The 16,206-nt window shown below is 35.6% G+C and overlaps 1 protein-coding gene across 1 annotated transcript in view; it reads right to left on the bottom strand.

The window, feature by feature from the left end:
- The window catches only part of LOC120301001 (voltage-dependent calcium channel subunit alpha-2/delta-3), a 405,499-nt gene that overhangs the window by 235,024 nt on the left and 154,269 nt on the right, over positions 1–16,206 (bottom strand). Inside the window, exon 10 of the mRNA XM_039327628.1 lies at positions 14,225–14,338. Coding sequence (XP_039183562.1) covers positions 14,225–14,338 — 114 coding nt within the window. The remainder of the gene's footprint in view (positions 1–14,224; positions 14,339–16,206) is intronic.

Genomic DNA, 16,206 nt, shown 5'->3' with positions numbered 1-16,206 from the left:
GATATTATGAAAACCAAAGCAGAGAAAAAGATATTCACAATATTTGAAAGAGTAAAGGATCACATTGATTTTTGGAATGTATTACCATGAAATACAGGAATAGACAAAGATTGGGAATAAGAAGCACACATGACTGTTGAATGCAATCTTCCAGTATTAAGCAAGAAATGGTAAGGAAATATGTTTCAAGTGAAAATATCAACAAATAGAGGAATAAAACAAGAAATAGAAAATGAAAGCTAGATTGAAAGAAATGCCAGGAAAAACAATAATTAGGGCAGAAATACAACAAAGAAGCATGGAAGTGGTTGAAATAGATGCTAATCTAATTAAACCAAGATGGAAGAACTTTGGTGACTGTTGACATCTTTTACAAAAGAGTTAATAAAATAACAGGAATATACAATCCTACCAGAAAGTGAAATAGTACAAATAATAAGTAAACAAAGGAGAATAGACTGAGATGAAATACTTACTGAACTATATTTAAAACTGAAAAAGAGATAATCAAGTGCTATCAACTCTCAATAAATATGGAACAAGATAAAGATTATCCAAGGAAGGGACTTTCACAGAATGTGCATTTCTTGAAGCTCTGCAGTTAATTCCTCAAATAAGAGAAAAAAAGGTCAAATGGTCAATAAGATTTTAGAAAAATCTTTGCCAAAATAAGATGGATAATAGAGACAGCAAACACTGTCTCCTAAGAGACTTAAGAAAAAGGCTTACCATTGCTTCATTGATTACACCAAGGCTTTTAAGTATTTAAATCATGCCAGAATAATGAATATATTAAGAGATAATAGATGTGCCCAAATACCTGATTACTCTTCTGAGGAAACTTTACAAGAAATAATAACTGAATTTGGACTAGCTGAGTAGTTCCAAATAGGAAAGGAAGTAAGTCAAGGAGGCGTATTGTCCCAATATCTATTTATAAATGCTAGCCAATTAAAGGATCAATCAAGTATTAAACAATGGTTGACTGCTCCCTTGCAGTCACAATCATCCACAGAAATCTGCATATTTGGGGCTTGTGATGACAGCAGACGCTACATCTGGAAAAAAAATGTTTTCAGGGAGAAGAAAACAGGTAAGTTGAGATGGATAAATGTGTTTGTTTATTTTAAGGGGCTTATAGGTCATTCCAACCAAATCCAGCATGGTGTAGCATACAATTCCCTGTCACGTCAGGATAAAACCAAAACAAAATATGCAGTCATAGAGCATATTTAATAAAATCACATATATAAGATAAATAAAACCATAGGACTTCTGTGGTTTGCTGACATGGTTGATGCGGCCGTTGGAAAGCAAGATCCTTCTTCGCACTGCTGGGGGACCCTGGAAAGGATTGAAAGTCACCCTGTAGGGGCGACAAGCAAGAAGGGGACCCCCACTTGATCCCAGGAGGATGACAGCCCTTCTGCTTGATCCAGGGCAGTCCTCCAAATCAGCAGACAAAAGACCAGCCATAGAAATATGGCCCATCACTAGGCTGAAGACAGCCAAAGTCAAACTTACCACCAGGTACCTATAAAGCAGCATGGATGAGACTGGGTGAGATCTGAACCTCTCTTCAATCCTAACTATTTTTTCCACCTGTATAAGCTGCCCAAACTATTTTCCCCCCTGTGGAGAGAAGGAAGGAAAATTCCATCCCACCCTCTAAAAACAGTGGCAACTGACTATCCAGGAGAATTTAAAATGCTGGAAGAATAACCTGATTCTAACTGGATTTCTATCTTTATAAAATTTGAGGACTAAAAGATTTCTTATTCTTATTGAATACTTACTTACTTACAAAAAAGAAGTAAAATTGGAAAAAGGATTATAAAAATTTTGGACTTTAAAAAAAATCTTAAATGATATGGGGGACATCTTGTGGCTAAACCTGATATTACAACTTGTTATTGTCTAAAAGAGACTTGGCTTGAAGACCAGACTATAGATAAGACTTTTGCAACCTTGGCATATATCAGTGTCTATACTCAGTGACAGAATTATTTTCATTCTCTGATTTCAATTTAATACATCACTAAGAGAACATGGATGAAGATCAGGAACAGATTCTCTATATGTTGAAAGCAATTTATGAAACTATTCTTATAGTTACTGATGAAATAACAAGCTACACAAAAGAACAAGATGTTATCCTAGATATACGAATCCAAACTTGGATTACAACTAAAGAATCAACTACACAGAATATACTAGAAGAAGTGGAACAATCAAATACTATGATAGAAGATTCAACTGATCAACAAACAAATTGATCAACAGTTAATGGAAAATCCGGTAAAGGGACTGACAAACTGAAAATAGAAAAGACTTTCTATATAAACCAGAAGAAACCTGAGGATCAAGAAGAACAGATCGAAGGGAAGATAAACATTTTAGGACAATACGTTGAGATGGAAAAATAGAGAGATGATTTGTTAGTTCTTCCAAAAAAATGACGACTGGATGGCCTTTTTATCTCAAACAATATATATAATAACAGAGGGAGATCTATTTGATGATTTAAAAGCACGGATATAGAAGGTGAGTTGGCAAAGAAAGAAATCTAGAATAAGGCCAAAGAAAATTGGGGTTTTGACATCAGAGAGGATTAAAATAGAATATATTCAAATAGACAAGATGTGTACTTTGAATACTAGATTTTGTCATGAACTGAGATAAAGAAAACTTTGGTCATTTAAAACTTGGAAGTATAAATATTAAAAGTTAAATTTGAATGTTGATTTGTTTATAAAGGTTGAATGTAAAAGTAATTAAGATATATATAAGCTAAAAATCTATTGATAAATGTAATGAACATGTTTTTACTTAGCTGGTATAATAAGAATTATACTAGCTTAAATGTGAGATAGTAGACATTAAGAGAAAAAGAGAGGAAATATTTGATGTTGAAACAAGAGAAATTTTGGTTACTAAATTTAAGACATTTGAAAATTAATAGAAAATAAGAATGTTACACTGTATTATTAATTAGATTATGTAAGATGGTGAGAAATAGAATATGGTCAAATAGATAAGACTTGTATCCTGAATATTAGACTTTGTGATGAATTGTGATAAAGGGAACTTTGGTTACTTAAAACTTGGAAACTATAAATATTAAATGTTAAATTTAAATATTAATGGGAAACTAAAAATTGGAAAAAAATAATTAGGACATTGATTGACTATAAAGCCTGAATGTTAAAATAATTTGGATATGTATAAGCTAAAAATATTGATAAATGTAAGAATGTTATTTTTATTTAATTGTTATAATAAGAATTGTATTAGTTTAAACATGAGACAGTAAATACTAAGGGGAAAAGAGAGGAAATATTTAATTTGGTAGTTTGAGACTGGTACTAAAAGATACTTGTTATGTCACTGAATTATCGATTAACTCAGCCGCCACGTTGCTTTTTAAATACTTAAATGTAAAATTAGAAAATCAATAAAACATTAATAAAAAAGATAAAACTATAAAGTTAAACATATTATGTACCAGATAAAATGGTTGGTTTTAAATTGGATAATGTTGGTTTTAATTGGTTTTCTAGCTGTAGGCAATACTGGGAGATGGGCAGCCTATAAATTAAATGTAAATATTTTTAAATAAATGTTAAAAATGAAGCATGAAAGAGATTACCATAATCTCCTTGAAAAAGATATATCTTGGAAGCATTTGTCTATGTGGTTGTTAGGAGTTGAACTAACAAGCCACCTAACTAACACCTAATAGAATCTATATTTAAGAATTGTTTTTGTTAGTTCTGTTATAGAGTTGACCTATTTTATATAATCACACCTTTACATTTTTATTATCTAGGCTCTCACAAGTCTGTCTGTTTTTCTAAGGAACATGTTGAACAGCAGATGGTGGTACTTCGATTTAAAAAAATCACAATGCACTGTAATCTGTATTTCAGCACATAGACCCTAGTGAGTCTTTATTCTCTTAGGTCTATTTTCAAGAACTAAATCCCAGACAACAATGTGAAAAAAGAAAAAAAAACTATAATGTAAAGTCTTAGCAATGGATTCAATTAATATTCTATGTTAAAACCAGGAAAGATATTGAAATAAAATTTCAGTTTAACAAAAATGGTATTTTACAATTATTCCATACAAACAAGACGTGTTTACTTTGAAGTATAAATTGTTTCATAACAAATTTTAGGGCCAGTTATAGAAAATCAAATTATAATACATTATAAAGGGGAGAATGAAGTATTGAGACAAGTTTTTGATAGGATAAAAAAAAATCCAGTCTATACTTCATGAAATGCCATTAAAATGTAGAAGGCACAAAGTCAAATATAAATATTTTATCAGACAAACAGAAACTTTAGTATGGTCATTAACCGATAAAAGTACATTCAATAAAATGAACAACATAAAACTATCCCCTAACAAGAACTATTGGCAGCCATTTTGGGGTGAGGCTTAGACATAATGTACCAAAATTTTGCTATGTTTAGAGAAATGAATTTATCTGTGATCATTTACAGGTAGTGCAAATAAAAATAAACAGACATGCAAGATGGATTGCTGAGGGGGAGATCCAAGATGGCAAAGTGAAAAGATCTTGTTATCAAAGAGCAGTGGTAAATTTCTATTTTTTGTTTTATATTATCAGATTAATCCCCTTTTAATTACCAGTCCCTGTGCATAACTGTATAACGATTAATCTCTAAACCAGTGGTTCTCAACCTGTGGGTCGGGACCCCATTTGGGGTCGAACGACCATTTCACGGGGGTCGCCAAACAAGGCTGTCCGCCATTTTTTCCCCTTTTCTTTGCCCACGCCCCTGGCACCCGGTGATGTATAAGTGGTAGGGGGTCACCACAACATGGGGAACTGTATTATGGGGTCGCGGCATTAGAAAGGTTGAGAACCACTGCTCTAAACAATTGGATGAGAGCTGATTATACTCTACTGCCAAGAGAAGATTATAACAGAGAAGATTATAACATTGGAAAGAAGATATCTCTTATGGGCAGAATTGCAGTGATCAAAATGAATGTCTTACCAAAATTTCTTTTTTTGTTTCAAATGTTACCTATCTTAAAGAATGAGCTTAATTTAAATGAATGGCAGAAAGGTATTAATAAATTTATTTGGGCAGAGAAAAAACCAAGGGTAAAGCTTAAAATTATGCAAGATTTCCGTGAGAGAGGTGGACTCAAGGTACCGAATTTGAAATTATATTATGACGCTGTGGTTTTAACTTTGAATAGTGATTGGGTAAATTTAACAAATGTAGACATACTCCATCTGGAGGGTTGGGACTTACTTTTTGGATGGCATGCCTACTTAATTTTTAATAAAAAAGTGGATAGAGCTTTTAAATCACATATTATAAGGATTTCCTTACTTAGGGTTTGGAGGAAGTATTACAAGAGTGATTTTAAAATACCCTTATGGGCCATACCTTGGCATGCGATAGAGGAGATAAGGAGAGGAGTTAAAATGGATAGGGTTTCTTATACACAATTACTTAGATGGGATGGTCAGAGTTGGCAGTTAAAATCTTTGGAAGATTTAACACATGAAAATATTACCTATTCATGGTTTCAATATAGACAAATAGTGGACAGATGGAAGACGGATTGTAATGTGGGCTGGCTTAGAGAAGATGAAAATCTTTTTAAACAAGTAAAGGACCAAAGACAAACTCACATTAAGAGGGTTTATGGGGTCCTAGTGGAATTGGACTCAGAATCTGAATTAATTAAAGATTGTATGATTAAATGGGCACAAAATTTTGGTGAACCAATCCCACTGGATACCTGGGAAATTATTTGGGTGAGGTATGTTAAATTTACACAAGCCCAGAATTTAAGGGAGAATTTTTATAAGATGTTTTATAGATGGCACCTTGATCCACAAAAAATGTCTATTATGTACCCTGATTTACAGCCTAAGTGTTGGAGATCTGGCTGTTTGGACGCCACTTATTATCATACTTGGTGGACGTGTAAAAACATAAAAGCTTTTTGGATCAAGATATGGTGGAATATTCAAAGAATTTTTAGAAGGAGGGTAAAATTCACTCCGCAGTTATTTTTGTTAGGTATTGTTACTGATTGTGATGCTAAGGAGGTTATTTTAATGTTAAATTTGATTACAGCCGCAAGGCTGTTAGTAGGGCAATATTGGAAGAAGGAATCTTTGCCTACTTTGCAAGAGTGGTTTTTTAAAGTTTCTTATTTGGCAGAAATGGCAAAGATTTCGGCTTTTTTAAAGGAGCAATCGCAAGAGAAGTTTTTTGCTGTATGGGAAAAATGGATAAGTTTTATACAATATAAATTGGATTTTAAAAAAACATTATTTAGCTTTTTTGTAACTTGTACGTAATTTTTGATATTTTATAGATTGTTTTCTCTTTTCTTTCTTTCTTTCTTCTTTTTTCTTTTTCTTATTTCTTTTTCATTTTCTTTCTTTTCTTTTCTTTTTTTTTCTTTTTCTTTTTAAATATTTTTTTTCTTAATGTTTACGTTATATATATCCTATTATTAATTATTTTATAAATTGTTAAAATTTGTTTAGTTTTCTTAAAATTTTAATTAAGCCTATATTCAGTTCTGGGAAGCTTGGGGGGGGATGGAGGGGGTGGTTTGGGAGGGGTTGGGTGAGGGTTGTTTTGTTTTGTTTTGTTCTTTGTGTTGTTATTTGTAAAAACTTTTAAAAATTTTCAATAAAAAAAAACATTGGAAAGAAGATGACATGACAAAGAATGAATTCTGGCATGCAGGTATTGCTCAAATAAAAAAAAATAAATGACCCCAAGGAATTTAAAAAGAAGGCTTCTGAAAGTAAAAATGAAAGTAATGCCCACACCAGCATTAGCATTATCAATAAACCAAGCTCTGGAAACGCTTCGAATGTTGTTGTTGTTCGTCCATCGATTTCGATGAAGACCTTGACATCTTGTGGGTTATGGGCCATCAACGATGTGTCCGTAGGTGGCTAATAAGACCAATGTTAGCATGGAATGTTCTGCCACATATTGAACAAAGAAATGTAGACACTGTTACTTCAGCATTTGCAGCTCTGGCTTTGCGGAGTGCTCACTTTTCTTGTGCCAAGATTGTCCTTCTGTGTTCATATGTCTGGCAACCCTGGTACACCAAGGTGCGCCATGTCGGTCGATCATGCGCCAGAAGTTCCCAAGAGATGGTGTTAATATCCAGGGACTTTAGAGAGGCTTTCAATGTGTCTTTGTATCACTTATTTTGTCCCCCGTGTGATCGCTTTCCTTGAGACGCTCACCATAGAAGAGCTGTTTAGGGATGCGATGATCTGGCATCCTTACATGACCTGCCCAGCGCATCTAGGCTTTCATCAACAGAGTGTAAACTGATGGTAGGCCTGCTCTGGAGAGGACATCTATGTCTGGTATCTTATCCTGCCACCGGATCCTCAGAATTCTACGAAGGCAAGTCATGTGGAAGTAGTTCAGTTGCCTAACATGCCTCCTGTACACTGTCCAGGTCTCACTAGCATACAATAGGGTAGTTAGCACTGCTGCCTGGTAAACTTTAAGCTTGGTAGCAAGACTTATTCCACGGCGGTCTCACACGTTAGTCCACAATCTGCCAAATGCAGAACTTGCCTTGGCAATTCTACAGTTGACCTCGATGTCAATTGTCACTGCATGGGAGAGGGTACTACCAAGATACGTAAATTGGTCCACTGCTTGCAGCTCTTGTCCCTTTACTGTGATGGTAGGCTCTTGATATTGGGCTTTTGGAGCTGGCTGGTACATCACTTCAGTTTTCTTCGTGTTGATGAAGAGGCCAAAGTTGTCACAAGTGGCTGCGAATTTGTCCATGCTGGCTTGCATTTCCTGCTCCGATCCTGCATTAAGGGCAAGTCATCAGCAAAGAGGAGATCTCGTAGCACAGTCTCCTTGGTGACAGCCTGAAGTCTTCGCAGGTTGAACAGTTTCCCATCGGTTCTGTACCTCAGATTAACTCCCACTGAGCTGTTCTGAAAGGCGTCTGACAGCATGGCTGAGATGCCATTAGTAACAGGGAAGGCCTCTGAGGCTCCACCGTTACTCAGAACACGAGCCGCCATGCCATCATGGAACTGTTGTACCATCAGAATAAACCTGTCAGGGCACCCAAACTTCGACATAATGCGCCATAGTCCTTCACGACTAACTGTGTCAAAAGCCTTGGTAAGATCCACGAAGGTGGTGTATAGTTCACGATTCTGCTCCTGACATTTCTCCTGGAGCTGTCGAGCTGCAAATATCATGTCCATTGTGCCACACTCATTGCGGAAGCCACACTGTGTCTCAGGTAGTATACCCTGTTCCAGATGGTCAATCAGGCGATTTAACAACACTCGTGCAAAGATCTTGCCTGCAATGGAGAGAAGTGATATTCCTCTATAATTATCGCAGACTTGTCGATTTCCTTTCCTCTTGTAGAGGTGCACGATGGATGCATCTTTCAGTTCCTGAGGAATGGAACCTTGTTTCCAGAAAGATCGAAACAACTGGGTACGTTTTTCAACAAGCACAGCACCGCCAGCCTTATAGACTTCCACTGGGATTGCGTCAGATCCTGGCGCCTTACCACTGGAACATTGACTGATGGCCTGTGAGGTTTCAGCCTCTGATGGTAGGGCATCCAGGCTATAGTTCATATCTACCTGAGGTATCCTGTCAATCGCCTCATTATTGATGGTGGATGGGCGGTTCAGCACAGAGTGGAAATGCTTGGTCCAATGCTGTAAAATCAGGGTCTTCTCAGTGATAAGAGTTGCACCACTCGAATCCAGTACATATGATGTGTTGAATTGGGATTTACAAGATGAAAGTGCAGAGGACCACCACATTTATAACAGTGGGGAACCAGATTCCCTAGGAACCTTAGATATAATAGTTCCATCTTCTGAGGCACTTGCATGCTCAGTGGCAGCATTTACCAACAAAAAGCTGCCAGGAAGACTTTTCCAAAAATGAGACTACAGAACTTTTGTCTAGGCCAGGGGTAGATAACCTTGGGTCTTTTATGACTTTGGACTTCAACTTCCAGAATTCCTGAACCAGAATGTCTCAGCTTGGAAACCTCTCCCTTTCCCCTCAGTATGGCTGGCTCAGGAATTCTGGGAGTTGAAGTCCACAAGACATAAAAGAGCGAAGGTTGCCTATCTCTGGTCTAGGCAAAGCTTGCCTACTGCATGGACTGTATTATCAATGTTTGATTATTTAACAGAAATATATGACCATTGTTGAAATGATAAATATTTAGAGAAGGTTCACACATTGTTCTAATCCCAAATCACTTGTATCTGTATTATCACACCACAAAGTTCACTATGATTAGGAGGTGGATTTTTTTTTAATTTATATATTTTAGTCTTGCCATTTATTCATTTAAAAGCTGTATATATCTCTCCATTTTAAAAAATGCAAATCTAGCTTATCCATAACAATGGTATGGAACTAAAACACCCCATTTGTTCTCTATTGCCTTATATTTTACCAGTTGCCCAATAATTCAGGTAGAATGGGGATGTCCTCTTGAAAGGATTTCAGTTGTGAGACACTCAGTGTGCAGAAAGACAGGGCATTTTTCAGTAAAGGAGTTTCTCCCTATTCAGGTATGACTGATACCTTGCCCAGTTACCTCAGCCACAAAAGAACACCACTTCTCCTTCACTGCTCCAGTGAAGATCTAGGCGCCAAAGGCTGGGAAGGAGAGGATACGTCTTTTTGAAAGTGTCTCTCCAAATACAGTTTCACATCGTCGCATGACAGCACCGTAGCCAGGGCTGCTACTTGCCTTTTGATGGTATTTGGCGATAACCCTTTGTCGAGCCCGTCCAGCAAATATTCTAAAATTCTAGGGATAGTGATGGATGAAACTAAACTAATCCTACAATATATTGGGTTTAGCTAGAAGAAAAGCCAATCATTACAACCCAAGCAATTAAAGGAATAATTCTGTGATAGAAGGGAGAAGGTAAACACAGTGTGCCATTTAACTGTGTGATTTTCCAAACATACAGACTGCATTTAGAGATGATAACCTGAGATTGGAAAATTGCTGGGAGAAAACAGGTAACATTTTTCAACATAGAGAGAATGTCTGTCATGAGGGGAAGGAGAGAAGTTGAAATGCAGATGGAGTTTTGACTGGACTAAAAAAAAGGAAAGAACAAGATGGAACATTCTACCAGGAATTATCCAGAACCAAAGACAAAACACACAAAGATTAAAGAAACAATATAATCTACAAAATCAGTTGTAATGATTGCAATCACTTCTATGTGGGGCAAACATCACATCAATTAAAAACCAGGATCCACAAACACCAGCTAGCAGTCAAACGCCACAATCCCAAATCCTTAATCGATACCCACATCAACACCAAACAACACCAATTCAATTGAAGCAACACTAAAATCATTGGCCATACTACCACCTGCCACGCTCATGAGTTCATCGAAGCCTGACACTCCACAAGCAATTCCATCAACAGACACATTGATTTTCAACCAGCCTACGAACCCATCAGAATCCAAATCAATTGCACAGCTAATTGGAGACAGCATCAGACCTCAACCAACCCATAAAAGCCCTGCTTGCCCCCCAGCAGTTCATCTTCCAATGATCCTGACCTGAAGTAATCTCCCTATCACAAGACCCGTCACCAGCCTCTCACTGCTAACTCACCCCTGACCCACTAATAATTCACACTCTCTAACAACCCTGACCTCCCCATCACAAGACCCATCACAAGCCTCTCTCTGATGACTCATCACAAGACCCTTACTTGACACACCCACACCTGAAGCCCTTATAAATAGAAGAGCACTGACACAAATATCCCCTAAAAGCCACTAAAGAAGTTACCTAGCCTGGTAATGAAGCATTCGGAAACCAACCCGCAAGCTCGGAGAATGAACCTTCACCCTCAAGATGGAGAGGTTTGAATGTACACAAGTTCCTGAGTGATGGAAGGTCAGCACAGGGATTGCTATACAGAGAAGAAAATAATATTTCAGAGAATTATCATTTCTAAGGAAGAAGAAGACCCAAAGACAAAAAGAGAGTTCTGCTAATCATAAAAGATTGCCAAACACATCTGACAAAGTGCCCTTGATTAATTTAATAATAGGTACTATGTAGGAGAAGAAATTTAACTTTTGCAGGCATGAAGGTAATATGGGAGATAATAATTGAGTTGTGAGTTTTCATGGTTGAATGTAGGTTTGAACCTGGGTCTCTCTGGTCCCAGTATTCATTTTAAATTGCTTTTTAAATAAGTTATCTAATCATACCGATCAATTTCAGATGGAATAGCAAAAGATAAACTGAGTAAATGTATGATAGATCTTGGTTTCACATGACGCTTACATATGAATGGACTGCTTGCAATAGGACAACCCATTCATGACATGTATGAAGCACCATACTAATTATGGTGAGAGAACTCATAAACATTTTTTTAGTTTTTTTAATAGAATTTTAAATATAACTATCTTAACCAAACCCTTACTTTGAAGTGCTGTATTAACAAAAACAAAGGAAAGTATAAATATAAATACCGTAAATGCCGACGTATAAGACGACTTCCGCGAGCGCTGAAATCGGCGCCAAAGACGGGGGTCTTCTTATACGCCGAGTCGTCTTATACGCCGGAAATACTGGTAGTTTCCGGCATATAAGACGATGTTCTAGGAATGCGGCCTGGCTATAAAGACGGGAGTCGTCTTATACGCCGGGTCGCCTAATACGCCGGCATATACGATAGTATAGTTTGAATCATAAAAGGATTGATATATTCATTGTATACCCTACCAGAAAATAGCCAGGAAGTCTCTTCTCACAGCTTTCATTGAGTTTCTAATGACAAAACCAATAACTGTCAAGAGCATCGGTGTCAGGTGAAGAAATGTGCCAGTTTTAATTATCCAGATTGCATCTGAAGTCCTACAACTACCATAGTATGTTTATGCCACTGGCAATGTGGAGAAATCCCTAACATTTAAGGAAAATAAAAATGTGACATGTCTTATTTTCCTAATCAGAACTCCAAATTATATTATCAGTCCACAGTCTGAGATCAATATGGGTGAATCAGGGGTGTTACCCCTTTTTATGTGCATGTTTCCATAAATATACATGAGGGGAAAACATTGGGCATTTCAGAGAGTAATTCAACTAATGTCAATAATTAATAATGCCATGTTTTGTACAAGAGTAAAAGATACAAATCAAAGGTATCAGTTAAACTTGGGAAAAGCCAGGAAGAAGTGGAAATTTAAACTGTAGAGGGGTTATTCTCCTTCATGTTTACAGAGAGGAATCAGATAATTGATATGTCTTTATCTAGTATGTATTAAATATATTTAGCTAATCATGTTATATTCAAGCATAAAGGTAGCTTCTGGCAAGTTCAAGACAGTTAAAGGAGTGATCATGAACAGTACATTCTGCTTGTGTTGCAGATCCAATTTGGAATACATGGGGTCAAGACTATAATTTTCCCAAGAATATACAGCCTTCCATTTGTGAAAATCAAGATAAAGCAGATGAAACTGGTTTAGTGAGATGCAAACCAGTGTTTCATTTGCACTTCCATGCACTCAAAAGTATCTCTTGGAATCAATAAAGCCCAGAATATATGTACCGATCTAACTTTGCACCCAAATATATATATCAGAGGGGCAAATTAGATGATGAATTAAATAGCACATGGTATCCAAATCAAATCATTTACTTGTATGTGTGATGGCTGTTTTAAATATTAAAAATATTTCTATTATTTAATAGCAATATAATTATGAGACAAGAATGTTATGTCCTCATACTAGCCATACTCTACTATTTTAATTTTTAGTTATTAACAATAATTCACTTTCGTCAAACCTCCTCTTGCAATACTCAAATCCAATTATGATATAAGAAATTATCTTCCAACTACATAGTTCTCTAAAGGAAAGTTCCATAAAATTTTAAATATTTGTTTCCATTGGCAATAGTAAAGGGAATATTTAAGATATTTAAGATTTTGTTTTATCGACTCATCCATAAACAAATATGAACAATGGTAATTCCATTCTATCATGTTTACTATACTGTATAAGTAGACTTCTTTTCTCAAAATCTCAGAATACGACTGATACAAAAATAAATTAACCAGGTAGGTATTAACTGGCAGAGTCTATCTTGCCTAACCACACAGCACACATGCAATGAAAAGCAATACTTGTTTCATACTACTCCGTAATGTATTTCCATTAATGCATTGCAAAGTTGTTTCAGTAGTTAATCATACAAAGGAGCTGATATACAAATCAGTCATAGAAAAGTAGCACGTACACGTTCATTTCAATTTCATCAGCTCTAGCTGTTTTTTTCAGCGATCACAGATCATACATGAAGAAAATTAAATTCTATTCCGTAATTGATAAGGTCCCAGATGTTGTACAGAGAAATGCTTCAACATTTAAGATACCCTTGTGTTTAATTTAACATATAAACCTCCACTTGAAGAGCTGCCTACTTCAATTCAGAGATTAAGAAACAGGCAAGCAGAACCACAAAGTTCTCAACAGTTACTTCTGTAGGCCCCAAACTGATCATGCATGCAGATTATTATATCATATTTTTCTATATTATCCTGATTTACAGGTATTTCTATATGCAAGTTGGTACATATGATATCTCACTGCAGACAGTTTTGAAACCATGGCAGGATATAAATGCAATAAACAAATAAATAAATAATTTGACTATTGAAATTAGACCAGCTATTTTTAAATGAACTCATATGAAAGTTCTTTGCCATATTTAAACAAATTGCTCTTATATATTACGCTATTTTGTGATGTTCATTTTTCTACCTCTTGGGGAAGGATAATAATTGTTCTATTTTTCAACTGATTTATTGAAAATCAGAAGGTACTGTGTCCAACCATTCAATATCCCACTGTCAAAATGCTTCATATGTGTTCTCTAGAACATATCTTTTTACTAAATTCATTCAGTACAGAAATGAATGTTCCACTTTTAAACAATTTGGCAAAAAAATCATGAAATAATAGAAGCATTCCTAGAAGACTTTTTTTTTAAAATTTCATTTACAAAGAGCAATTTCTGACAATATAGATACATCCATAACAAAATATCTGAGATAATGTAAATCTTGATCAACATTTGATCCAGTTATTTCATGAATATACACATAGGATTACCTTTCTATCCGGCCAATTATATTTTTCAAATATAGCATCATATGTATCCACTGCACCATCAGTAATCAGCATTATGGCTTGACTGCAGATACTTCCTTGTCCTGTGTGATTGAACTAGGAAACAAAAAAAGTGACATTATTTGGCTTCTGACAAACCTAGTTAGGCAAATCAGTTTTTGCTACAAAATACCTGTGCTTCCTGAGTATTTCCATCTAGAAAAAGTATATTTTAAGATTTTATTTCTTATTTTGACAGAGCATAGTAGTCAAACATATTCCACATTTAGAGTATGATATACTTTAAACAATACAGTGTCATATGGAATATATTTTATAGAAAAGCATCCATTCCATCAAAAAGTCAAGTCTGGAAATTACAAGCCCCAAGGCAAGATATACCTCAACCCTGCTTGAAATATGTCAAAATATTAGCAATCATTTTTAATGATTGAATGAGAGGGAGAGGTAATCTAAAATGAAAAGAGAATATAAAATCATTTTTACATATCATATCATCATCAAGGTAGTTTGCTTACTTTATGGGCTTACTCCCATTTTTTATTTATATGTATACATATATACATATGTACATGCATGCATACAATACACACATACTGCTTCCTAATATTTTAAGTGCTCCTTGGCTCAGAGGGGAAGGGTTTTCTTTGCTATTTTTTTTTCTTTTACAGGATAAGGTTTTCTGTGGTCTCCACTCAATAGTGCATGAATGGACTTCTTGCTAGAAAGATAACCAGGTAACAGATTCTACCTGCTAAAGGTAAGATGAGAAAATAACAAAGGGGACAAACAGAATGATGGGAGAAATAGATTAAAAGACGCTGCATTCTCTTTCACTATTGGGGTGTAAACCTTTTGGAACTGGTGGCACATTTAGGATTTTAATAGTATGTCATTTAATGTCCCATTAAAAAGCTGCCATATAGGCATACCCAATCTGAAAATTCCAATTTAGTAGCATGCCATTTTTAAAATTGTTCCCATCATGTCTATTCTTGCTACCAACATACATGCATGTATGTAGACCAGAGGTCCCCAACCTTTTGGACGCCAGGGACCAGTTACGTGGACAGGGGTGGTTTTATGTGCTGCCTGCATCCTGCGGATGTGACTTTGCTTTTTGTGCAGACTAGTTGCTGGCATGCCACGCCCCGGTACCAATCCACACCCCGGGAGTTGGGGACCCCTGATGTAAAGGCTACGCAGGCGATCAGGTGAGTTTTCTGCTCAGAGAAAATACAGAACTGCAACTCTCTGTTGTTGATAAATTGTGTTTGGTAATTTAAGGAAGGAGGGGTATGTAGAGTGTAGCAGACACAAGTAATAGTATCTTGATCATTCTGGGCACATATAAATTTTATTCTTGCTTTGCCAAAATAAAACCAGCCAACAGTGAAATTAGTATATGATGAATAAAATTAGAAAATCTATTTGCATCAGTGACTCTTCTTTATTTTAAAACTAAAGTAAGAACTATAGATTTTTAAAAATAAACAGTATATTAAAACTGGGTCTTTTCATCTATTTATTTTACTGTAAATCATATTAATCATATTAGCTTGGGTGGGTGATGTCTTCTCATGTGTATTTAAACATTTTTATTGAATAACAGAAATGATTAACATCTTTTCCAGAATAATAACAATAATAAGGGACCTTATGATGAACTACAATTAACTCAGTGATTCATTATTTAGCAGTGAAAATTTCAGCTCATCCTGACATTTGGAGCATTTGTTTATGATTCTCTTCAAAATGTCACAGAATTTTAATTATTGGTTAAGACTTATAAAATATAATCATAACAAAAATTAACTTTATTGGCAAAGGAGGTAATTGCATCTGTCACATGATATAATTCATACTGTAATCCTGCAGGAGAAACTTGTGGTAATAGCATAAATAATGGTTGGGAAGAATTTAGACTTAGCTATGAATACAATTTAGAGAATGATGAAGACAGC

The sequence above is a fragment of the Crotalus tigris genome, unplaced genomic scaffold, assembly GCF_016545835.1.
Source record: "Crotalus tigris isolate CLP2741 ecotype Arizona unplaced genomic scaffold, ASM1654583v1 scf7180000024362.2655971311:6658466, whole genome shotgun sequence".
NCBI classification, from domain to species: domain Eukaryota; kingdom Metazoa; phylum Chordata; class Lepidosauria; order Squamata; family Viperidae; genus Crotalus; species Crotalus tigris.
The sequence above is the reverse complement of the archived record's forward strand: the minus strand, read 5'-3'. Positions and strand labels throughout refer to the sequence as shown.